Source organism: Spodoptera frugiperda, chromosome 4, assembly GCF_023101765.2.
Source record: "Spodoptera frugiperda isolate SF20-4 chromosome 4, AGI-APGP_CSIRO_Sfru_2.0, whole genome shotgun sequence".
Lineage (NCBI taxonomy): Eukaryota > Metazoa > Arthropoda > Insecta > Lepidoptera > Noctuidae > Spodoptera > Spodoptera frugiperda.
Genome location: NC_064215.1, coordinates 6,899,693 through 6,926,475, shown reverse-complemented (window position 1 = coordinate 6,926,475; position 26,783 = coordinate 6,899,693). Strand labels below are relative to the sequence as shown.

Here is a 26,783-nt window from a genome sequence, read left to right as displayed (position 1 = left end):
GTATACATCTATTAAATTCAAACGCAGAGCTCATTATGTTATTTTTGAAGAGTCTGGAATATCTTCCACATCTCATTTTTGAAGAGATCCCGCGAGATCGGGAACTATGTGGTTAAAACCAAAAATTTGCCGGAAGTCACTATTCCACGCGAACGAAGTCGCGGGCAAAAGCTAGTCAGGAATAAAAGGCGTGAAGTTACAAAAAAAAAACCACAAAACATTAGTTATCCGATAAAGGTCATAAAGTCATACACTTTAAACAGGACAGTAACCCAGTTCACTGACAGTGACGTCTTGTCTCATGCAACACAAAAACGTAACTGACAATATTGTGAGTGTCAGATTATAGCGTTAGTTGATTACACAGTCGCTGCGCGAACGCACGTATTTGTGCATCCAGTAACATTTTTTAGTATTTTTTTTGTAATTGTGTTGTTGTTTTGAAAAATGGAGTGGCTTGTCACGGATGATGGTTAGTATTTATTTGATTATCTCTAATTTTAATATAGTTATGTATCGAAGAGGAACAGTGTTGTTTTTTTTTCTTTGTAAATATTTCTTTTGTTGTCATTAGAAAACCGGTTCCGATAATAATGATTGTTAGCGTTGCTCTGTTGACAAGTTGACGGTAATGGGTAATTTATAAGTATGTAGTGCTGCATTTTGTTAAATGTTATAATGTAATATAAAGAGTGTTCTTATCCTTCGTTAATCGTTGTTTAAAATCATGTATTTCAACTAGAATCGCTGTCAATTGACACTATACGGTCAACGAGTTCATTTAGGTTCATTGGTGTGGTGTGAATGTGAATGCTCTCTGTTTATGAGTCGATGTTAGGGTTTTTTTTTGATGGGGGAAAATTATCCAATGGCTTCTCCCGCCTTGCATGAGGCGAGAGGGAATGTCAGACTCTTACTGACTAAACACCCCATCCCTACTCCTGCTTTTTGGGTCGTAATCCTGGTAACCCGTTAGACAGTCAAATACTGTATGTACTGACATGTTAACAAAGAAATACCGCTTTACGTGTTAAATAGTAGTAGTTATTTCATTACTGATAATCATCTTTGCATTTCCGTTCACGTCTGTTGCTTTACGATTTCTTTGATACGTTTTCAACTTATTGTTTTTGTAATAGAATTGATAATCTATTGTATCAGTATGAAGTCAAAGAATAAAAATAATTTGGTCTTGTAGTACTTATACTGGATATTTTATTTACTTACTGACACATTTTTTATCTAAATAAACTCTGATAATATTATTTGCATAATTAAAGTAATCCAACCAAACCGATAATGTGAATACATGAAATTTATCATTTGATAGTCATGTTTGATTGCGTTAGTTGGGTAGCAACAAGCGTACCTAATTATCAAACAATTGGTTTCGAGTTCATTTCCCTGTAATTTGTAAATTGTGTATTGAAGTTTCGATTACTTATTTCTCATTACTGGGAGGCTCAAGAATTATTACGAGTATTTCTAATGAGTAATGCGTTTTTCTACGTAACATTACGCCTTTTTATCCCCGAAGGTGTAAGCAGAGGTGCACATTACAGCACTAATTCCACTGTACAATGTACACCTACTTTTCACCACTTATGTTATAAATAAGTCCCGTGTAATATGAGGTGGAGTCTATTAAATCCTCCATATTTTTTGTTAACTTTCTGTGTTAATCAATTGGAATCCGGTCTGAATATTGGGTAGGTGTGTATCCTCAATACTACCACCTCTTTTTTGAAAAATAAAAGCACAAGTTCATTCAGAATTCCCATGGTTTTTGAACAAGAGGAACAAAACTCCACAAAGCGGGGAATCTCACTTGCTTTTCTCTTTTTGCGGGTACTAGAAACGACAATGTTACAGTTTTCAGATTTGGAAACTATCCGTTCAAAGCGTATAGAGCCTTTGAGGTACTGTACGTGCCAATACCGATAGTCCTGTTATGTAGAAACATTTTCGGGTATCCGGATTTTAGGACTGAGTAGTTCATTCAATTTTGAATTCTATGGTTATTAAATTAAAGAGTATTGTATTATAGACAGAAATATATCGTAATTTCAAAGTATATAGAGGCAACACAACATAATATCAGGTATTTTATTCCCAGTACAAAGCAAAGTACTGTTCTCGAGAATCGAGACAACTCTCAAAAATTATATAATCAGATTTTAATTTTTCGCTACTAAAACCTAACAAAAGTTACACAAAAACAAAAATGCTTTGTCTAATTAAATTGCAGTTATGTTACTGACCCATTATTTTATACCATTTTCTACATAAAATTATTGACATTATTGAAAATACTGACATTATCTGATAAGCTTCAAATAAACAAAAGTACCTATACGTATTTAATAAATAATTATTATTATTCTGCTTTTTATTACAGGAAAGTACAGCATAGAATCTCTGTCAGCTACTACTTTCCCCGGGGCATTACGAGTGAGTATTTTCGTAAATACAATAACTGCCATTACACAGACATTTAATGATGAGATTAGTAACGTTTTTGTATCGAAAACAATTGCTAAAGACTGGGTTAAGTAATCATTAGATAACTCTAAGTGCAGCAGTAAGACTATTCAGTTTCGTCTTATCTTGTATAATTTTCTGTCTGTACATATTTTTCATTTTATAGTATTTTTTATGTATAAAAAATGCGTGATTCATATACTTTGTTCAACGATGGTTTTAAAAACAAATATCTGAATGTTTTAGGTTATAACAGAATCCTTCTTTCAAGATGAAACTGTGTGTATAGGAACAGAAGTTAACAAGAATCCTGTGGCAGCAGAAGAGTTGTTAGAACTGTGCGCAGACGTAGCACTGGATGGCGTATCATTGGTAGCTATTGCTATCGACAGCGGAGAAGTTGTATCTGTGGCTTTCAATAAGATACAGGTTGGTAATTATTTAGATTTGCCAGAATAGACAGGTAGACAGACAGACAAAAAAATATAATTGTATTATTTTGTTGTATGTATCTTATGTACTAATTTTAAATATATTTAAACTACACACATGTGTAGTAAAAAGTAGGTAATGGTATTAGACATATTGTCGTATATAAAAATAATGCTTAGATAAACCGAATCAAAGTTTAGAAGTGGTAGCTAATCATGTCATTCCTACAACTAGAAGTGAGGTCACGCAATATTACAAATCAATATATCGTCAAAACTATTTGTTTTCGTAAGAAAAAAATATATGTGTCTAATGTTTAAAATAATCTACTAGACAGACATTAAAAAAATACAGATTCTAACTAATTGCGTCAGTAATGAATACTAAACTACTACTTTGTTATTTTAATTCGTTTCTGTAACACTCAGAATATCGACATGTAAATGGGACAGTACTTTAACTAAGAAAAACATTAAAAGATAAAGAAAAAAATGTTCTTAAAATAAATTGTAATTAAGTCGAGGCTTAGTTCTCTTTTTTGTTAATACTACCGAATAATTTAGTAAGGTTTCGGGTTGGTTTTCGTCCCACTATATACCTAAGTCCGTCGTAACGGAGGATTTTTATAATAATTATGTGAATTTGTAAGATGGTTAAAAGAATGGAGAGTGGAGAGTGGTATACGCTGCTTTATCCCTTTGAATGTTTGAGTAAACCGAAGGCGTATTTCTAGCTAGTTTTAATAATTTCATTATTGTACTACAAATAAGAATATGTATGTTAATATGGATAATTTTATTGTTCCAGGTGGCAACACCAGATCCTTCAGAAAAACCCTTCTTTGAAATATTCGCAGAAGAACGCTGTACCCAACCATCATCGCGCGCACTTATTGAGTGGATGGCAGAAATCGACGGCAAATGTAACTTTTTTGAAAAGTGAGTAGTATTTGTTTTTATATCCCAACGAAATCTTTATTCTACATCGAATGACAATAGAATTTAGAACATTCACTTAGAAAATTGGGAAATAAGAACCTATTTTAATCTGAGAATCATTATCTACAAGCATAATTAATAATAACGTTATTAGTAGTTTGTATAGTAGTTAGTGTATTTGAATACATGACAGACATGGAAACAAACGAGCAGACAGAATACTTGATGGTAAACAATCTTCGCCTCCGCCTTCGCCGGACACATGCAGTGTCCATGAGTGACGTTGATTGCTTGTGGCGACACCAGAGGAATTGCAAGTGCATTTTCAGCTTACAGGTGAAGAGAGGAGGAAATGGACTCTGGTAGCTTTTTATTAAACTAGTAATTCATAAAACAAATAACTTTATTCACACAGCGAAACACAATGCTAGCGTTGTTTCACGCCAGTTTCCTATGACAGCGAAATTATCGCTGACGATCTCCCAAAAACTGTACCCTTAGTACGAGTATGCTTTACGTCGAACGAAAACGAAACGAGAGCGTGTTCGGTGCTGTGATTGGTTGGTTCATTCACGCCGGCCAATCAGCTCGCTTCGTTTTAGCCGAACGCGTGTTCGTGCCGTTATCCTTTAACGTAAAACAAATTCATACTAAGGGTACAGAATCCCTATCCTCAAAATTTGTACTTTTACGAGAGAACGTAAAACTGTGATGCATAATATACTTGGCATATTCATCTCCGTACAGAGCCGCCATAATGGTGCAAGTCTCATTAATTCTGGTAATCTCGTTTACATGATGGAACTGCCAAGTTAATACGTCTTATGAATAATGTGGTTTTATGAGCGACAATAGGAACCTTGTTTGATGTTTTGTGTGGGTTGGTTTTGATTTGGAACCTTTTTGTCTTTGCTGTAAGGTATTTTATATAATATCACCCTTATAGTAAATGTTAATTAAAAATTATATAAAAATCCCTAGACCAGATATACATATATCTACCACGAAGGGACACATAAACATAACTGATACCATTGATATTTAAAAAACAAGATTTACATATTAAGCCATCACTCGGTTGTCATACAAATATCTTAGCCATTTTTTATCGTGACTAAAAAAGCTTTACAAATCTAGTAAGGCGTTTAACTAAGAATAACCGATATCACCCAGAGTGAGTTGTGGTGAACCATCACCAAAATCTGGTTAACACATTAACCACCAATAGAGGACAAAAAATACCGGCGCTAGGATTTGCCTCCAACCGATTTTTGTTGGCAGTCAAAATATTAAGAGTAATGTCACACCGGACCATCAAAAATCACTAAAAAGAGGCCAAGAGTAAAAATTAACACGATGTACCTAATATAGAACGCAAACATGACAGTATCAACAGCCAGTCATTGTCAATGTTAAGTTAATAGCCCTTAATATAATATGTGTACGATAGCACACACGTAGGTACCTATTACATAACACAAAGTGTAGGTACTTGATCACGCAAGCCTATGATGAACAGTAGGAAGGTTGGCAGACATACTAATTGATGTACTCAGGATATTTATAGAATTAATATACGCTAGATCGATTAAATCAGGCTGTGCATTGAGTACATATTGTGTACTTGTCCAGTTAATATACCTATAGATAAAAGGGATTGTTTTTTATTAAAGCTATGTTAGACGTGTTATCATATTCCTTAACTGGTGTTTCGGCAGTTTTTTTATGAGATAAGCTGGTAGACGCGCAGACGGACCACCTGATAGTAAGCAATCAGCGCCACACGTTGTCTGTGTGAACCAAAACACCAAAAACGTTGCAAATGCGTTGCCGGCCTTTAGGAGGGTTAGGAATTTGTGGATTATTGTGAATCTGGGGATTGAAGATAGGGGGTAATTGAGCGGTTTTGTATTTAAGGCTTTGGGACAACCAATTCTTCTATGATTTTCTAAATGTTTATCCTTTGTGTTTTTGTTGTGCACAATAAAGAGTTTTCTAATTTAATTTTATCTTAAGCAGTCACATGTGAAAATAACTAAACTATTAGATATAGCCTATATGTTTTGTATTTAACAGTTCAAATAGCAGATACATTAATATTGTCCATACAATGGCCATACAACTATAGGACAACGGCAACAAAGAACATCCCGGCTGATTGCCAGTTGAGATCCATTAGGAACTTGCTATTGTCTTACCGAAACCATCTCGGAACTATTCTGAGAAATTGGCTTTTATTCTTTACCTTCTTATATATGAATCTGTGTTTCATAGTCTGTCTGTTCGTGGAAAGAAATTTAAGTAAGCACTTTGATAAGGAGAAGATTTGCTTCAATCGGATTTTAAAGTAACATGGTTTTAATTATTATGTTATCGGCTTACTCACGTATTGATTTGACGAGGAACTCGACTAGTTTCAAGCCATGCTAGAGGCTCATATTCATGAGCAGCATTCCGCGACACACGACGCGGCGATTGTCATGAATATGAGCCTCTAGCATGGCTTGAAACTAGTCGAGTTCCTCGTCAAATCAATACGTGAGTAAGCCGATAACATAATAATTAATTTAGTATGTCTCACGAAAGTTACAATAAAATAATAACATGGTTTTTTTAATGTACTAGCTGGCCCGGGATACTTCGTACCGCCCCGAACATTTTTTCTTAACCTTCCCTAGTCCCTAGCAGGAGTAGGAACGGGTGGGTTTAGTCAGTAAGAGGCTGACACGCCCTCTCGCTTCGCCCAAGGCGGGAGAAGATATTGGATGATTTTCTCCTCTTAAAAAAATATATTACTTATTCAACTAAAAATGTTTGGCTAACACCTAATTGATGATTTCTAAACTAATAGATTCTATATTATTGTTCCAGATACAACATCGACTGCAGTCTCGAAATAATGTTCCTAGCTACACTGCGAGAGCACAGACATCAGAGACTTGGCAGAGACCTGTGCAGCGCCTCAATAGAACTGGCAAAGAAACTGAAGAATGGACCCGTTTCTCAAATGTCGGTGCAAGATTTAGGGCCGAATTATTCCCATATGCCCGCTAGAAAGCCAATAACCAGAGTTCCTAAGATCTGTCAAGCTTTATGGACTGCGGAGCCAACACAGAAAATTGGCAAGGCCTTAAATTTCGAAGTCGGGATGCGTGTATCGTTTAATGAATTTTACTACGATGGGAAATCTTATGGAGAAAGGTTAGGGAGAGAAGTCTTTGCTGAAGCTGCTGCTATTCGACTTGATTGATGTTTGAGGATTGATTGTGTAGATTAATACATATGATAGCTAATTAACGTTTACCGAATTGGTATAAATAAGAAAACATTCCAAAAAAAATCCAAATAATACAACAATGTGCATTTAATATTTAAACGCTATCTTATTAAGTATTAAAAAAAAGTGTTGATTCTATGTGTATTATATATATTTATATACATCTATAAACATAATAATGTTGTCAATTATGTATGAATTAAACACATTGAATGTAAATAGCTATTTTTATTGCATTCTGTCCTTTTTGAAGGAGGATCATCCGTAGTTGCTTTAAACATCAAACAAAAATAAAAATGTATGTTTTACTTCTTCCTTTCTTAGAAACAGTCAAGCTACAATATTTACCGTAAACACCCGACAAACTACAATTGATAAAATTAATTGCAATAAATCATTTTTTCTAGTAAGAACGTGGCGTACTTATTCCATGATGGAATAGTAACCTTAAATATTTTTTCTAGTTTTATTTCAATTATCTACTTAGTAGTAAATATACAAAGTAATTATCTAAACTGAAGAATAATAAGTTGAAGTCACGCGGAATCATTAAGATGACAAAGTAATGCCTACAGTTACATTTTTGTTAGACATAGTTATCATAATATTCTATGTACATACGGTACATATATCTTGTCATTAGAAGTAGGTAATTGAAGTTTTAATGAGTTAATTACCGACAATAATGAAAATGTATGGAATTCTGGAGTTTATTGTATATTTAAAATTAACTAATTTTTTCTACGTATGGTTTTGTTCATACATACATACATATGTAAAACTAGCTTTTGCCCGCGACTTCGTTCGCGTGGAATAGTGACTTCCGGCAAATTTTTGGTTTTAACCACATAGTTCCCGATCTCGCGGGATCTCTTCAAAAATGAGATGTGGAAGATATTCCAGGGAACTCTTCAAAAATCAACATAATGAGCTCTGCGTTTGAATTTAATAGATGTATACTCACTTAGGGCATTGAAAAAATAGTTTAAAAACGGACTTAAACTAACTTAAAACTAAAGAAAGCTACGAATTACGAATTTATAACAATTAAAAAAGAAACTATATTACAACCTATCCTCTATGCTATAATAACCAAGCTTAAACTAAATAATTTAAAAGAAACGACTTAAATCTAATCTAATTAATTTATAAATTAGACTTACAATTTTATTAAAAAAACTAACTACAGTAACTACTAATAATCGATATCAAACTAAACCTACGTTAAATAGTTTAACCAAAAAACCAGGAAAACCCAACAAATAAACTTATTAATTGACAAATACAACGAAACCAATTTAGAATATACGAAACAGCAGGACCACTACAGACAAATAATCATACGACTGATAATACACTTTTTCTACGATAGTACCGAAGCGCTCGGCCGATACCCAACCAAATGAATGTTCGATCTATCGAGGATAAAGACAACTTGGATTATTTATTTATACTCCGTTCGGGCATTTTCTTTGTACTAAAAGTTTAATTATATTGATATTATTTTTTTCATACCTTTTTACTATTTATTTACTTTTTTCGATGAATTAAAACAATAACATGAACCGAAGTCGTGTAACGATCGACATAGAATTATTTATAAATAATTTATTTCTTATTTTTATTTTTTGATTTTTGAAATAAAAATATATCTATGTCCTTTCTAAGGTTCTAAACTATATCTGTACCAAATTTCAACCAAATCCGTCAAATATTTGCGGAGATTAATGGTTTAAGCATAGAATGTTCGACGTGATTCTTTAATTTGACATAACTTTTTTATTTATAAACCGATTGACATGAAACAAACATTAAATGTAAATTTAAGCATCCCACAATATATTCGTGAAAACCGCATCCAACTCGGATCAGCCGTTACTGAGATTAGCGCGCACAGACGAACAGACAAACAGACAAACAGACAAACAGACAAAAAAAAAGTTAATTACATTTTTGGGTTCGACATCGACATAACAATAACCCTTGCTATTTTTTTAATTTTTATTTTCAATGTACAGACAGCACTTTTCTACGATTTTATTATATGTATAGATAGAAGATCTATACAAAATGTAATTAACTTTTTTTTGTCTGTTTGTCTGTTTGTCTGTTTGTCTGTTTGTCTGTTTGTCTGTTCGTCTGTGCGCGCTAATCTCAGTAACGGCTGATCCGAGTTGGATGCGGTTTTCACGAATATATTGTGGGATGCTTAAATTTACATTTAGTGTTTGTTTCATGTCAATCGGTTTATAAATAAAAAAGTTATGTCAAATTAAAGAATCACGTCGAACATTCTATGCTTATACCATTAATCTCCGCAACTATTTGACGGATTTGGTTGAAATTTGGTACAGATATAGTTTAGAACCTTAGAAAGGACATAGATATATTTTTATTTCAAAAATCAAAAAATAAAAATAAGAAATAAATTATTTATAAATAATTCTATGTCGATCGTTACACGACTTCGGTTCATGTTATTGTTTTAATTCATCGAAAAAAAGTAAATAAATAGTAAAAAGGTATGAAAAAAATAATATCAATATAATAAAACATTTAGTACAAAGAAAATGCTCTAACGGAGTATAGATAATTCTATGTCGATCGTTACACGACTTCGGTTCATGTTATTGTTTTAATTCATCGAAAAAAAGTAAATAAATAGTAAAAAGGTATGAAAAAAATAATATCAATATAATAAAACATTTAGTACAAAGAAAATGCTCTAACGGAGTATAGATAATTCTATGTCGATCGTTACACGACTTCGGTTCATGTTATTGTTTTAATTCATCGAAAAAAGTAAATAAATAGTAAAAAGGTATGAAAAAAATAATATCAATATAATTAAACTTTTAGTACAAAGAAAATGCCCGAACGGAGTATAAATAAATAATCCAAGTTGTCTTTATCCTCGATAGATGGCGTTGGGATCGAAATAGATCGCGCTATGGTTTCGTTACATTCATTTGGTTGGGTATCGGCCGAGCGCTTCGGTACTATCGTAGAAAAAGTGTATTATCAGTCGTATGATTATTTGTCTGTAGTGGTCCTGCTGTTTCGTATATTCTAAATTGGTTTCGTTGTATTTGTCAATTAATAAGTTTATTTGTTGGGTTTTCCTGGTTTTTTGGTTAAACTATTTAACGTAGGTTTAGTTTGATATCGATTATTAGTAGTTACTGTAGTTAGTTTTTTTAATAAAATTGTAAGTCTAATTTATAAATTAATTAGATTAGATTTAAGTCGTTTCTTTTAAATTATTTAGTTTAAGCTTGGTTATTATAGCATAGAGGATAGGTTGTAATATAGTTTCTTTTTTAATTGTTATAAATTCGTAATTCGTAGCTTTCTTTAGTTTTAAGTTAGTTTAAGTCCGTTTTTAAACTATTTTTTCAATGCCCTAAGTGAGTATACATCTATTAAATTCAAACGCAGAGCTCATTATGTTGATTTTTGAAGAGTTCCCTGGAATATCTTCCACATCTCATTTTTGAAGAGATCCCGCGAGATCGGGAACTATGTGGTTAAAACCAAAAATTTGCCGGAAGTCACTATTCCACGCGAACGAAGTCGCGGGCAAAAGCTAGTAATAAATATTTTCAATTAAGAAGACGTCCACTACTAAATAAAAATGTGTCACTTTAAACAAATATGCTTACAATGATCTTTTCGCTTCACACACTTTGACTGCACGGTTGGTGCGGTGGCTGGGCAACTGACTGCCGCGCAACGGGTAGTGGGTTCGATTCCCCCACGGAGCAACTCTTTGTGTGATCCACAAATTGTTGTTTCGGGTCTGGGTGTCATGTGTATGTGAACTTGTATGTTTGTAAACGCATCCACGACACAGGAGAAAATCCTAATGTGGGGCAACGTTTTTTAAAAAGAACTTTTTAAAAAGAACACACAAACGCGCGGGGCGTGTAGGTAGCCATTAAATAATTAGCAGATCTGCATGTATATACGTCTGTTAGTGGCTATAACTGTAGGACCAAATATTACTATCATGTATCGTAAATATAACAAACAAAATAAAAATTGATTGCAAAGTACATTGACCCTTTTATCTTTGGTAGGGTATGAAGTTTGGCTACACATATAAGAGACGAGTTAATAATATCATCTTGAATGAAACTGTGAATGTGTGTGTGAACATAAACAAGAACTCGCTTAGCTGAGTAATAAATATACATGTATACATAGCTAGGTAGGTAGTAAATGTTTGTTAGTATTCGCAGTCCTTCGACGCGGTCACCGCAAGACCACCTGTTTGTAGTTATTTTAATACTTGATATTTTTGCCGGCTCTGTGTTTTGAAAATGGAGTTACTGACCACGGACGATGGTAGGTGATATTTTTTTTATTATTAAAGGAATAAAATGAGATAATTTATTATTTAATAATTTATGCATGCATGATGTATTTATTGTATACAAATTTTTTGCTTGTCTTAGGGATTTAACACGAGAACACAAATAAAATAAATGTTGTGGAATATGATTTCTGTGGAATTGTGTAATATAATATGAAACGTATAGACTACGCTGTAACGAATGGCCTTGAGTTTAATTGCAGTACGTTAGATAAAGTTAGTTATATAGCTAATGAGAGAACTGTAAACCTTTTTATGTGATATATTGTAGTATTTTTTAAAGAAAATAATCGATAAAATTACACGAATTTAAGAATCAATATAAAAAAAATATTACTAGCGTGAATATATCTCTTGTTTTATGGTTGCTATATACTTATTAATTGTATAGGTATATGTAATTGATAAGGAAAACTATTATACTGCGCTTGATTTAAAGATAAGAGCCGTACAAATACATAATTATGATGATCATAGAAATTCCGCTAGCATCTAGTTAGGGTCTTATGAGGAAAATGGACTTTATCGTGAACTTATGTGGGTTTTACCCGATTGCTTATTTCAGTTGCTATAGGTAGATAGATTATCCCTTTACCATGTCGAGTGTCTATGTATGTTCTCAAGTCATTACTGTTCTAATATTATATCTAAAGATTAAATTATCGCTATTAATAAATGGAATAAAAATATTTTGCTACACATTGATTTTCATTTTAGGTAAATACAGGATCGAGTCCATGAGTCCTGCTACGTTAGAAGGTGCTCTGAATGTAAGTATAAAACACATACAATATCTGTTAATAATTAAAATATAAGGATCATTTATAAAATCTTTGATTGAATTTTAATAAAGCAATAAAATATACATCGGAATGATTAGTTAATAAGGAAAAAATATCTGTCATGAGAGCAAAATATATGTGCCTTTTACAATATGCACCAATGCGTCTATATTGAGTCAGCCTAAAATAAACATCCGCTTGTCGACCATATGCCGTAAAACGACGACACATTCTATCCTATTTCGGCCACATAGTGCGCAGAGATGATGAAAGTCTGGAAAAAACTGATTGTCGTTAGGACTAACACCCAGGTCAAATGATCTCGTAGACGTTCACTATCTAGATGGACTGAAGCGAGAAAGAGAAGAGAAAAAGACAGAGAGTGAAAGGGGGAGATAAAGAGACAGAGAGCAAAGAGTGAGAGAGAGAGAGAGAGAGAGAGAGAGAGAGAAAAATAGAGGAAAAATGACAGAGAGAAAGGGCGGAGAGAAAGGGCGGAGAGAGAGAGAGAAAGAGAAAGATAATTTTCTTACGTTTATTTTATCGTTGACAGGTAGTAAGAGAAGATTTCTTCCAAGATGAAGCCGTTAGTATTGGTGCTGGAATAGACAAAGATCCGGAAGCCGGAGAAGAGTTAATAGAACTTTGCGTAGATGCAGTGTTAGACGGACTATCATTGGTGGCCGTTGAAATCGCGAGTGGAAAAGTGGTGTCAGTTGTTTTTAATAAACTGCAGGTTGGTAGATATTCTTTCATCGTGAGCATCATTTTCAGCGTCTGTTTCACCACCTTCTAATAATTATTATAACATTAATGACTCAAGTTCCACAAAACTTCTTAGTGTTATCTTGAGCGATGTTGGTCAATTGCCATTAAATGGTTCACTTGCTTTATTTGTCCTATCACATAAAAAACATTCTTAAATGTTAGAATCTGCGCATGATCTGAATCACACAACATAGATACTTTAATAAAAAAAAAAAATGTACAATTTTAAGTTCATTAATCTTTTCTTGTTTTGTTCTGGTTCATAGTTCAGTCATTCTCATAAAAATAAATGCCGACTGTTTCCACTTCTTATATCAGCATCATTGACCTATCATAAGTTAAATGTGTTATTGATTAATGAAACAATACCTTTGTTGGTATATTAAAAGACAATACTTATCTAACTTCTATAGCTATGTGTTTAAATATCGATATAAATATTAATGCACTAAGAGAACGGCAAATGAACTTCTATTTCATTTTCATAAACAAACATACAGATATACCTTTTTCAAGTCTTCTTAGAATGCACACTTTGTTTGGTTAGTACCTTAAACCTCGTTTTCGTAATTAAGAAATACTTTAAATCCGTTTCACAATTTCAATCTACAAAGTCAAAGTCAAAATTATTTATTTCAAGTAGACCAAGAAGGCACTTTTGAACGAAGTGTTTCTACAAATACCAACTTACACTTTGTCCCATAAGTTTAAACATACTTGTATTTATAATATATCTGTCTATTAACAGGAAGCACCATCTGCATCTTCGGGAAAGACATTTTTCGAAACGTTTGCTGAGGAGCGCTGCAAGCGACCAGCCGCTATTTCCCTGATCGATTTCATGGTAGATCTTGATGCGAAGTGCAATTATTTTGAGAGGTAAGAAAACTTCCTGATGCTGAACATCAGGAAGTTTAGTTATAAGTTCAAAACATTCATTAGTTGGTTGTTACACTTTTTATAGAATAACTAGTGTCCTACCCCAGCTTTGCATGGGTGCAATGTGATATATTATGCATTTATAATACATATAAAACTTCCTCTTGAATCACTCTATCTATTAAAAAAACTGCAACAAAATCAGTTTTAAAGATTTAAGCATACAAATGGACATAGGGACAGAGAAAGCGACTTCGTTTTATACTATGTAGTGATAGATAATAATTATCGATTTCACAATGATATTATTGACGATTATAAATAAATATTGCAACGTTAACAGAATATTTACGAGCATGTTTGTGTAAAATATACCTTTACAGACACTAAACAAAAAATAATTTATTTTACTTACTTTCATTCAGGTACGGGGTTGACTGCCTCTGTGAACTGATGTTTCTTGGCACTCTTCGCGAACACAGACGTAAAGGACTAGCTAAACTTCTCTGCAAAACCTCAGTAGAACAAGCGAAGAAGTTGAAAGATAAACCTGCTACTCCACTGACAATTGAGGATCTTGGACCAAAATATGCTTTTATGAAACCGAGGAAGCCAGTTACGAGGGTACCACAGCTGTGTACCGGGCTATGGTCAGCGGTTGGTTCTAAGAAGATAGGAAAGGATTTGGGTTTCGAAGTGTTGCTCGTTGTGTCCTTGAAAGATTATAGTTTTGAAGGAATACCTTATTCAGACAGGGTAGGTGTTGTCACCACTTGTGAAGGAGCCGCACTGAAGATTTGATGAGTTATTGTTGCGCAAGACAGTTTTGTGATACACAAAAATATTATAAATATTTTAATTGTTGTTTATAATTAAAAATGTTGTATGAACATTCACTCTCGCGTTTTATTTGTTCCTTTTTCAGGTAATATTAAATTAAGCTATCAACGTTACTTAGTTTGAATACCACCAAACTGAAATACTCAATGAATGTAAGCTAGGGGAATATATCATTGACTAAAATTAGCGTTGTTATTGTTACAGAAACATCTTAAGAGCAAATATAAAATGTTTGCCGTTCTAAAAATTTAAAGTAATATTAATACATTGGGATAGGGCTCACGTCACGTAGGCTCACTAGTAATACAAAAGGTATTACTTATAGTAGTGGGTTATTAAACCCACTACTTACAATGATGATCCAAAAACAAAAGGTATTGACTCCGTAAATGCTTTTGACGTTTCCAATTTAATTCACAATGTTCGTAAGAGATGGCACTATTCACGATGTTTGATATTTTGATTAATTCCTGATTTCGTTAAGAGATAGCGCTAAAATACAGATAGTCCGACAAAAATATAATTATATTTTTGTATATAGTAGATAGATTATCTAGATTGCAAAGTATAAAAAAATTAATACTTTGTTTTAGTATTCAGTCTTTTAGTGCAATCACAGTAAGCTTGTTATAGTTTTTTTTTTTTACTAATATTTTTGGTGCCTCAAAGTACTTGTTAAAAATGGAGTCCCTGATCACGGATGATGGTAGGTGATCTTTTGTTTAATTTTTGGACATCTGAATAAGTCTATATAATCTTTTGCAAGATTTATTTACCTTTATAATATTTAAATTATCTATAAATGTAATTTGTACGGTACTAAATCGGATATTTTTGAAAAAGAGTGGTTAAAAAAATGTGAAGTGTGAAAAATGCATAGTAGTGGTTTGCACCGGAGCGAAATCTGGCGTACCGGTGAATATGATAACGATCCCGCGACTAACTGGTGTATTAGTATGTTGCTAAAAGTTGTGTAAATTAAAAAATATATATATTTGCAAAAGCGTACCTAATTACATAATTTCAAATGCGACAAATGGCCATGATTTCGATTAGAATAGATAATTAGATAAAATTTGTTGATGAATATCGGTACATGAGTGGAATAATACGCACTTTTATTTAATGCATTGGTGACATAATAATTATGTATGTTGTATATGTACATTCGTATGTATGTATTGGTTATTTTTAATTTTAATAGCATTGATAAGTGCTTTATTCAAGTTATTTGTTGCAGTTAGGTAAAATTTTAATGAATCTCAGTGCAGATTAATAAGGTGCCTACCAGAAAGATGAATATTCTAATATTAGTTATAAATATATTTTTTTTATTTTTAACGGTTTAATATGGCTTATATTGTATAGTCATCAAGATTAAAAGTGTGTACCAAATATCAGATCGATGAGACGTCAGGAAGGGTATTAAATGCCAATGACTTAATTTGACCCAAACAAACAAATAAATTCAGATGAAATTAACTACTTAAAAAAAAATATCCGTAGAAATTGACGTGACACTTGAGTCGAATGGCCTAAAAGTGCCAATGTATATTTTTGATGAATTTCCAATCGTGTTATTTTCCGTTTAATATTTATCATATAAATATTTTTATTTTAGGTAAATACAGAATCGAATCATTATCCGCAGCGACATTGGAAGGTAGCCTAAAAGTGAGTATATTTATTAAAAAATCTAGATAAAAATGTATTATATTTAATCAATCTAAATTACCTATGTTCATCAATTTTATTACCTATCGTTGCATTTGATTGCAAAGATAACAACAGCTACAATAATCACTGCGATTATGATATATTATGTCTGGTGTTATTTTAAAATAATGTACATATTATGCATTACATCATTCGTCTGACACAGTCTACTGCTGGACTATGAGCGTCCTTTAAAATATATATTTATCAGACAGACACTAATGCTCAGTTTTTGTTGAATATGTTGTCATTTAGTTGACTCTTATGATACTCATGATCAGAATAAGAGTAATATCGTGTATTATATTATGTATAATGATACTACCACATGGCAAGATCAGAAAATAATAAAATTGATATGCTAACTCAAAATGTTATGATTTATGTTTATTGTGTAATTATTAGGTAATGAGAGACGATTTCTTCCAAGACGAAAACGTATGTACTGGTGTCGGACTGGGCAAGGATCCGGTAGCTATAGAAGAAATGATAGAACTCTCTGCAGACGCAGCTTTGGATGGACTATCATAGGTGGCTGTTGAAATAGCGAGTGGAGAAGTAGTCGCAGTTGCTTTTAATAAACTGCAAGTAAGTAGATTTTATTTTTACTATGTATAAACACACTCATCGTTAAAAAATTCTCCGGTAATGCGCCGAAGGCATTTTAAAGATTAAGTTTAAAGTCAGATAAACGTTTTGCCTATACTTACAAAAAACATCCTCAAAGTCCCAATACTTTTGATCCGATGCATATTATGTGTTAAATTTATTTATTTTATAATTGCTTCCATGGTAAACCAAATATTTTTGAAATCTTTTTTTTGGCAGATAGCACCATCAGAGTCATCAGGAAAGTCATTTTTCGAAACGTTTATCGAAGAGCGTTGTAAACGACCAAAGGCTCGTGCTGTTATTGATTTCATGGTAGATGTCGATACTAAGTGCAATCATTTTGAAAGGTAAGAAACTTCATAATGTGGAAATGGTAAGTTTCAAACGTTAGTTCTATGTGTTTATTGGTTACATTACATATTCATAAATTACGAGACAATATCCACACATTATGATGAAACATGCAAAAATATCACAATTTTGATGGAATGATCAGAATCATAATTACTTTTTTCATAAAAGGTAAAGATCTCAAAGATGTAGGTACTACACTCATTCAACGAAACAAATACGTAATAATAATTGTTTTCATTCAGGTACGGAATCGATAGCCTCGTTGAACTATTATTTCTTGGGACTTGTCGAGAACACCGACAAAAAGGGCTTGCCAAACTGCTCTGCAAAACTTCAATAGAAGTAGCGAAGAAGTTGAAAGATGGACCAATTACCCCCTTGAAGGTCGAGGATCTTGGACCAAAATACGCTTTCATGAAACCTAGAAAGCCAATTACGAAAGTACCAAAGTTGTTCACCTCGATGTGGACAGCGGATGGTACTAAAAAGATAGGAAAAGATTTGGGTTTTGAAGTGCTGGTCACTGTGTCCTTGAAAGATTACTTTTTCGAAGGGAAACGTTTTTCGGACGGACTAGGTTTTGTGACAACCTGTGAAGGGGCTGCAATTAAGATTTAAGAACCAAATGATACTGAATACAGAATTTTGTGATACAAATAAATCTTATCTAAAGTATCCTGCGTAATTTGTTGTATCTAACTTTATAAATGGTAAACTAAGTTTGTTGGTTGAAGCCCACATTAAATGATAGGAAACTCAGTCGGTTGTGATGGGTAAACAGTTTTACGAAAGTAAAATAGATCTTGAAGGGCTCTAGTTACCGCTTCTTTGAAGGATAATTTCCTGGAAAGGAATCGTTACTCACATAGAGTAGGCGTTGAAACAATTTGAAAAGGCACCGGCGAGAACTGATTGAAATTGGAAATCATTCATTAATAGGCTGATAGTTTGCAACCCACACAGGATTTTAAAATAAATAAGCTACTTGAAATGTATACACTTGTACAACTCGTTAAATTTTACTATGTACTTTTTGCGGTTATTGTTTGTTTTTTGAATTATCACCTACTAAAGTTTGTATAATTATATATAGAACATTATGAATAACCTAGTTTAATCTAGTGATTAAAATATTTAACTAACAAAAATATTGAAGAATTTCTTTTCAAGAATTTTTACGACTTGTATGAAACCAGATTAATCCGAAGGTGACGAATATCAAACATAGGCTTTTAGATAAAATCTTAAATCAAACAAACTGTTACAGTTTATAACATCTGAGATGTATTTCATTGGCACTTGGTAGTGTACCGAGTATTCTGGAACCAGTTGATAAATGAAAATCATTACGAACAGTCTGTACGTCGTTAGCATGGAACCTAAGTTCGGTCAGATAGCCAGACATCTCTAATTGCATCGTCCAACTTCGCCCAAATTGGTCCTAGTTAATTGATTTGGATTCGACATTGAATTTGTCGCTTTGTCGCTTCGTGTCGCGCGACGATTAATCTATTAGTAGACTATTGTCGGTAAGTTGCTGGTCATTTGCATATTGTAGTGTTGCTATAATGGATATTGAAGTGGTATTACTGTAGCGGTAGACTGTAGATTTCGTTGCTATAATTATAGTGTCTGCTACTTTAGTTTCTGTATATTTAGTCTTAGGATGATGTAGCGCAACATAGGCACATGTTGTTCTCATTGGCTAGATCAATGTTTGTAGGTTGATTCAGAAGAACTAAAAATAAGTACTTCGTAAATAGTTACAGCATCAACACAAGACAAACGCGACAGTTCGTAGAACAATAAGTAGACACAAGAAAAGAAAATAACTTCAGGTATCTCTCTTCCAATATTTTACCTTACACATGAACGAAAGCAAACTACATGGTCGGTTGAAGACACTATTAATATTTAAACGGACAGAGCTTATTTCATACGTCAACGAGTCAGAAAATTAGAAAAAGAAAGAATTCCTTTCGTACTTTTATTTCGACGTTTGACATAAGTTACATTTTTGTTTTAGCTAGTAATTTTGGGAAAACATGCTTGCTCAGTTACGAAACTACTATTTGTTTAGGTCCAAATATACCTCTATATTGTTTTCCTACCCCTGAAATCTTGTTACATTTTTCTTTTGAATTAAACTGTAAGTAAATATAACTATTTTAGGGGTTTTGGCACAATGAGTAGCTTGAGGCTTATTTACACTAGCCTAGACTGACCGTTTTGAAGTTGAGCAATACTTAGATACCTACTTTTTTCACCTTAGGTCTCTCATACTCCTCTGATAGCGGAGTTAAAAGAGTAAGTACAATATAAAACTTGAAAGTCTGACAGCAAACGAATCAAATAGATGAATAGTGGATGGCAGTTGAAATAATGATGTTGAAGAAATAAAAACCATAAACACTACATAATAGAGACAAAAATAATACAACTGCGGAAACAAGGATGGAAACCCGCGATTCATTCTTCTGTGTCTGTTTGTGCCACAGTAGTGTTGTGAAACGGATCCTTTTCCAATTGTTTGTGAAGCGCTCGCGACGTAATGATCAATTACAGAGGGAATTTGCATACTGAGGTATAGTTTTACTTCATATTGTTTACTCAGTACTTTTTGTGCTTACCAATTAGTTGCGTTTGGTTAAATGATTTTATATGGAATATACAGTATTGATAAATATTTTTTTCTAAGAAATTAATAGCTTTAATAAACAGAATTAGGTGGAAAGAAAATTATCAAATTTGAATAAAAGATGCAAGCTGAACGTCATCGATTTCTAAACTAAAATAATTTATATGACGATTTCAGATAACTTACAAAGGGAAAAATGAAGAATGTATAAAGAAATCTTGCAATTTCCATTCGCAAATTTTCTGTAGTCATATTTGCAGATTAAGACCTTTTTTCTTGTTATCCTTTGTATTTTAATTAGTTCCCTCTGTCCACAAAGGGACCTACTTGAAGCCACAAAGAACAATTGGTATTCGAGTGAGACAATAATATCCGTGTTTACTAAAGCACATTTAAAGCGATCTCAACGGGTCCTCAGATCGGATTCGCTTTGCATAGCACTTGAAATTCAAATGGTGCAGTTCATATTGAGCCTCCCCCTGTCTAAGTGCCTACGGTTGTCATGGCAACGGTGTCTGCAGTCCTTTACTCATCCCGTATACAGTTACAATTGGAATTTTAACCGAAGTGTGAGGATTCCATTACGACTGTGACATGTAAGTGTTTATGGACAAATGGTGTTTGAAATGAAAAAGAAAAAAAGCTTGAATATTGTCTTCTAGTTCTAATACTGATTCTCATATTGAATGTAAGGAATAATTTTATTGTAATAATAAAGAAACTAATGAGGTTTTAAATTAATTGCAGCAAAAATCTGCAAATATAAAAACTCCTGACCTATTAGTAGAGTAAATAATTCTAACTAAAATAAAATTAGGCGTTAACCTAACTCTAGCGACGCGGAAAACATTTCAGCTCGGTATATTATTTTAACCCATTTTCTGCGGTGGCGGTGCAAAAAATCCCAAATGCTTTTATTCCATTAAAAGCCGCTAAAACTACTCCACGAATGTTAAAATTATTATCCCAGTTTCCCAAAGGGGACAGGTTAACTTTTGAACAAAAAACCTGCAGATGGTGTGTTTACTCGGTTAAAACTTTTAGCTGCCTTATGCAGATTAGTGAAATATTATCTTTGTAAATAAACTGATAGTGATAGAATTAGTCTTCTCTAAATGTAGCGTTTGATTATTTGTACATTACAATAGTTATTAGTTGCCTGAATTGTATCTCTTAAATCTTTGTTTAGTTAGGTTGTTAATTATTGATTGATCAAGTTCGGTTGCTATCACATAATATTATTGGTTTTAACGTTGTTATTTTAAATGTATAAAGATATAATAACAACAACTAGTATAAATATTTAATAATATTCTGAACGTTCAAATTCAATTGCTTGTGTATGAAGTTGTATTCAAAAGCCCATACATTATAATACTTATGTTTGTATCTCGAACCCTCTTTATTCGCACGCGTCGAATAAAGTGGTATCTATGACTTAGGTAAAATACCTTCAATCCCTCAATGCGGTGCAGGTAAGCCAGTAAATTGTGTTTTCAATTGTTTTCCTCCCTTATCATTGCAAATAGCGCCTTTTTCCTATACCCGTGCTATATTTTTGGGCCGTGAATACCCCATCCTGCCAATTTAGGGTTGAATTTATGTTGAGGGAATTTAAAAGTGTTATTTTAAAATTGAAGGTTGGTACTTGGAAGATTTATATTTATTGATTGTATTGAAAATATACAGGCATAGTATATTTCCATACTCAGAAAAATAAAAGGTAACTGACGACAATAAAAGCAAGACATAGTTCAAAACCACAACAGAATTTAGTCCTAACCTGAACCGAAAATAGAGCCTAAAACTCAAGGGCACATATTTGTTATAGTAAGTCCAACGAATCGTCAAGGCAGTTCCATACGTTTTGTTCCGAAGCGTGACCCGTCATACGTCACTATAAAACACGCTAAGGACACAGTGGGGCCGATGAAATTTGCCTTTTACGACTCTCTCGTAAAGTAAATATCACTGATGTCGACCAAAAAAGATGTCCGCAACGTAAATGCGTGCTTATTAAACCACTTTATTGGCTTATTTAGGTTTTTACGTCGGAATTTATTTTGTGTATGTTTTTATGAGACCTTGTTTTATGTACGGTGTCATGATAAAAGTAATACGAAGCTATTGAGTTTTTATTATCTTAGTTCTTGAGAGCGTAATACAGAAGATATTGGATTGTATTCTCTTATATCAAATTGATATATTATAACACATGAGGTATTTTAGCTAATTGAATTATGCATAAGAAATAACGTATGAAAGTTCCAAGATCATAAAGTACCCGAAATTGCGGACTGCCTAGCAGGTTACCGAGGCTCCGGTTCGCAAACCAGGAGTAGGAACGGGGTGGTTTAGTCGGTAAGAGTCTGTCACTCCCTTTCGCCTCGTCTACGGCGGAGAAGACATTGGATGATTTGTTCCTCTAAAAAAAGTTCATAAAGTAAGATAGAACTAACAGGAAGGAATTGTAAAAAATAAATTTTCTATCTCTCATGGCTAAATATGGTAAAGAAAGTAAAGTTGACTATCTGATGTCGTAACCCATGGTAAGCACAACTATCCCTTCATATAAAATACGGTAATTTTTACGAATTAGGTCAAACGGGTAAGGAAAGGTCCGTAGAAGGAGTGCCAACGACGGTATATTGAAAAAGATTAATAATGGAAAATATTAAATAAATTTAATGTCAGGAAACTATTGCAACATGTGGTGTGAGTGGAGCAGATGATGAAAGTCAGAATCACATACAAATAAAAAAAGCTATTCTAGCTTACCTATAACAATATTACGAGCTTCTGCTGCGCTTTCGTTCGTAAAAAGTAGCCTGTCATACTGCCGTTCAACCGTTTTGACGTGATTGAGTAACAAATAAACACTCACAAACTTTTTCATTTATAATATGAGTAAGATTCCAACGACCTTCAAGACAAACATTACAAGTTCTTCAGATCAAACCAAACGCTTTTCAATACCGAACCCAATTCCATCACAAATATGTTTCGAAAAACAACATATTATACGTTTCCTAGTACCGTATAAATATTCCATCGTAAACAAAGAAACTATTTGAAAAGAAATAAATAAACACAATTCTTTCGCGCGTACCCGAACTGGTTAAATAAAAGGACGAAAGTTTTTTTGCAATGGGATGTAAATAACAGTCCCATCTGACAACCTCAAGGGCTTGAAAGCAATCTAGGGGCCTACTATTTTTCTTTTGATAGCAACACAAAGCAATTGTCGGTCGGTATTGCCATCAGCGAAAAATAGGTGTAGCCTTTCATGGCCTGTATTGAATAGCTTTTTTCTATTCACAAAGGATGATAGTAAAAGTGTTACGTATGGAAAATGAGTATGCTTGCTTACTCTGTGTAGGGATTGAGAGAGTATGTGAGGGTATTCTCATTTATGTTAATATTTTTCTATTTTATTTAAACGTAAAACGTTAGTTTTGTACTTGGATGAGTATTAAACAAATATTTTGTTCTGTTATAACTATTTCACTTAAGTTTGAATGAATATCAATAATTTAGGAATAAAACCGAAATAGTCTCGTAGTAATTCCTTTTTAGAACTGACCCATTACTCTCTTCAAAACCAAATGAAAGTCGAAAGCAAAGCAGACTTTCAACGAAATCTAATTTATATCTAAACCAGGGGATTTCAATTTATAGCCATACTAAACCTGAGCTGGCACTACTTACCAATAAACCGTCAAAATAAAATCACCCGAAGCCTGCGATACGACCAACTAAGCGCTTTAACCCTCGCCAGCTAATGCATGGCCGTCCATTTTTCTAGACAGCCGGTCGATGTGGCCCAAACATCAGTAAATCGCTATAAAGTACCCCACGGGTAGTTTGGTGAATATAAAGTTGGCAATTCGGTGAAAACTGTTATTTATGTATTAAAGAGTCAGATACTGAGATGTTAGATTAGGTTTGAGTATAAAATAAAAATGTGTTTATGGGATTATTGGGTTGTTTCGTTGAGGTGTTAGTTTTTCGAATAAAGGCAATGATTTCAATAATTTTGGGCTTCAGAATAAAATGGTAAACAGTCAGTAACGAGTCATAGGTATTAATTTTCATTTTGGAGAAACACATAAAAACAAAAAAGAAATCTTTTATAAATAATTGACAATTATTTGTGCAGTTCAAATTAAAAAAAGGATTTTTTAATGAACCAATTTTAGTAGCACTTTCAGATAGGTAGGAATTTATGACAATCCCACATCTTTTTGAAAGCCTCAATGTAGGTAATGATAAATTTTAATGCGATGGTTTTCCGACATTACAGCTGCGGCATATTAGGGTTGAAGATGGCATAATAAAAAACTTCACTGCTCGTTAGGTAGCACTCACACAAAGTACCACTTAAAGAGACCCAATTATTTAATATCAATAAATATAAAAGCCTTTTCTCAGCTTTATTGGCAGTTATTTCTAGAAAGAATATAATGATGAAATAATAGAGGTGGATCGATGGAAATGTGTTTTCTTAGAATAAGTCTGGTAAGTGTCAGTAGATAGCTACTGAAAAATAAGAATACTGGTATTTTAGGATGAAGAATGATGAAGTTATAGTTTTTGTTGATGAAGCGAAAGATGTATGTAAAATTCGTAGCAATTGGCATGCCATTGTCTCTGCTTACCCTCATGGGAGATAGTTGTGAGGTTATGTGTGTATGTATGTATGAAGTAACATTATATAAATTCACAATCCCCGGTCTGACATTAGCATAGCTGATCAAAAATTTGATGATACCATACCTAGGTAGATACTTTCGACAACTTTCATGGAATCTGGAAACGGTTTGATGTTATGGAAAAAATAAGATATTTTCTGCCTCCAAGGTCAAAAACATGATACAGATATAAGGATTATTCCAGGGAACTGAGGGCAAAAAATAATATTGTTGCAAAAAAAATTATGGTAAGAGAAAGCGGCTTCAGCAGGCTGTCCATCTTGAGCTGACGAGGGTAACTCGTTTATATGCAAACGGAAAATTTCTCGTATTATGTAGGTCAAAACCTGAGGAAGATAAAGCTACCTATACAAAATTAATCGTCGGGAATCTGTACACGTTTTGCTTTTCTTTGTGTTGCGGTTTGTGCAATCACTTTTTTCGTTTTTTTTTTTTGTACAAGGTGATAAAATTTATATTATCAGTGTTGGGAAGAAAGTGAGTGAGGTTACCGAAATATCATCTCTCTCTTTACCTCCCTCCGCCTCCCAATCTTCTCGATCCCTGATTTCCCAACAATCCTTAAATTCTTACGGCAATGCACTTGTAACGCCTCTGGTGTTTCGGGTGTTTATAGCCGACGGCCATCAGGTGATATGTCTGTTTGTTTACCGGTTTATACCATATAAAATTTAAATATTATTCTGATAATGCTTCGTATATATCAAGTAATGCTAGTACTAGACTGTGAATTCAGTTTCGAGTCCTAATGTAGTTTCCTATCCCGAACAAAAAGGAGGTTAAAAATGTACTGATGATAGTATACCAAGAACTGCAATCAACCCGTAAACATCGAACTTAGAAGTTCTCGATCTTATATTCCAGCTACAAAACAAAACTGAATTCAACTTTATCCATTTCAACACAGCTGTATAGAACGATTTAGCTCGAACAGACGGACAAAAACGACTAAGCTCCTAATGACGCTTGGTGTTTGAAGAGGCAAAACATATGTAATGGTGTCTACAACGTGTTAGTAATGATAGTTTGTGGAAGTGTGTGACAAAGTTAAGCTTTAGTTCTATGAGTTAGTAGAATTAATTCAATAATAGATTAGAGAAATTATTACCAAAGTCAAATATGAAGTTTGAAATTGTTCTCGATAACCGACAGTATATCTAGTATTGCGCTCCTCAAAGAGCCATCAGACCACCACTGATGCACATATGGGGCCCAGCAGGGCTGATGTCAAATCAGGAGCTGCGGACAACTTAAGAAGTTACCGGGGCTCCTGATCAATGCAGAAGTAGGAACAGGGCGGTTTTTAATCGGCAGACGTCAAGGCGGCAAAAGTCATGGGATGATTTTTACTCTTCAATCAAAAACAAGGAACTCAAGTACCTAATAAACTCTACATAACATAAAGTATTAAAAAATAAATATCAGGAAAAGAAACCTACATAGACTAACAACAAAGAAAAACTTGTGAACGTAAATAAGTCCGTGAGAAAAATAAAAGTTAACATTATGGTAGAACTTTAAGCGCCTTATTTTCGAGCCGTCTCATAAATTTCGAGCCACTCCTTACCTGAGGAGGGACACTAATTATTTTCACTTTTTTTTTCTTTTTCTACTTAATTGCATTTGCCACAGTGCTCTCAATTATTAAAAAACGCGGTGAAGTGTTGGTCGTCCGACGTTTTGTGTAGAATTCTTTTGGAGCTGTTTTAAATGTTAAATTTAATTTTAAAATTATGAGAGGTTAGGAAAAATTGTGTTAAAATGTGTCAACTATTTTTATGGGGGCTTTTAATAACCTTTTTCTAACTATGGCACGACCTTTTTTATGTACTATGATATGTGTGTATCTATCCATTATACTGTAAAACCCAATTATCATCGATCTTTTACCACCAACTACATGAACTACACACTTAACTGAACTTCAAAGTCAGACTAGTATTAATACTCCTACATACTGACCTTTCTAGAAACATGTT

General features: G+C 33.3%; 3 protein-coding genes and 1 long non-coding RNA gene across 4 annotated transcripts; all 4 read left to right on the top strand.

Annotated features, from left to right (window-relative positions):
* The first annotated feature begins 331 nt into the window (after positions 1–331).
* On the top strand, positions 332–7,225 carry LOC118272836 (uncharacterized). Its single transcript, XM_035589536.2, has 5 exons — positions 332–472; positions 2,399–2,451; positions 2,728–2,910; positions 3,721–3,851; positions 6,723–7,225. Exons 1-5 carry the CDS (start codon positions 448–450, stop codon positions 7,099–7,101), a joined length of 771 nt encoding a protein of 256 aa, XP_035445429.2. The 5' UTR covers positions 332–447; the 3' UTR covers positions 7,102–7,225.
* A 2,010-nt stretch (positions 7,226–9,235) lies between these two features.
* On the top strand, positions 9,236–10,658 carry LOC126913089 (uncharacterized). The gene is made up of 2 exons (XR_007707669.1): positions 9,236–9,800; positions 9,950–10,658. It is a non-coding gene; the product is annotated as an uncharacterized LOC126913089 (long non-coding RNA).
* Positions 10,659–11,329: 671 nt separating this feature from the next.
* LOC118272704 (uncharacterized) lies at positions 11,330–14,828 on the top strand. Its single transcript, XM_035589348.2, has 5 exons — positions 11,330–11,475; positions 12,221–12,273; positions 12,839–13,021; positions 13,802–13,932; positions 14,358–14,828. The coding sequence occupies exons 1-5, from the start codon at positions 11,451–11,453 to the stop codon at positions 14,731–14,733; spliced, it is 768 nt and encodes a 255-aa protein (XP_035445241.2). The 5' UTR covers positions 11,330–11,450; the 3' UTR covers positions 14,734–14,828.
* A 2,068-nt stretch (positions 14,829–16,896) lies between these two features.
* On the top strand, positions 16,897–18,129 carry LOC118272705 (uncharacterized). Its single transcript, XM_050693552.1, has 4 exons — positions 16,897–16,926; positions 17,020–17,076; positions 17,317–17,447; positions 17,697–18,129. Exons 1-4 carry the CDS (start codon positions 16,897–16,899, stop codon positions 18,070–18,072), a joined length of 594 nt encoding a protein of 197 aa, XP_050549509.1. The 3' UTR covers positions 18,073–18,129.
* The last annotated feature ends 8,654 nt before the right edge of the window (positions 18,130–26,783 follow it).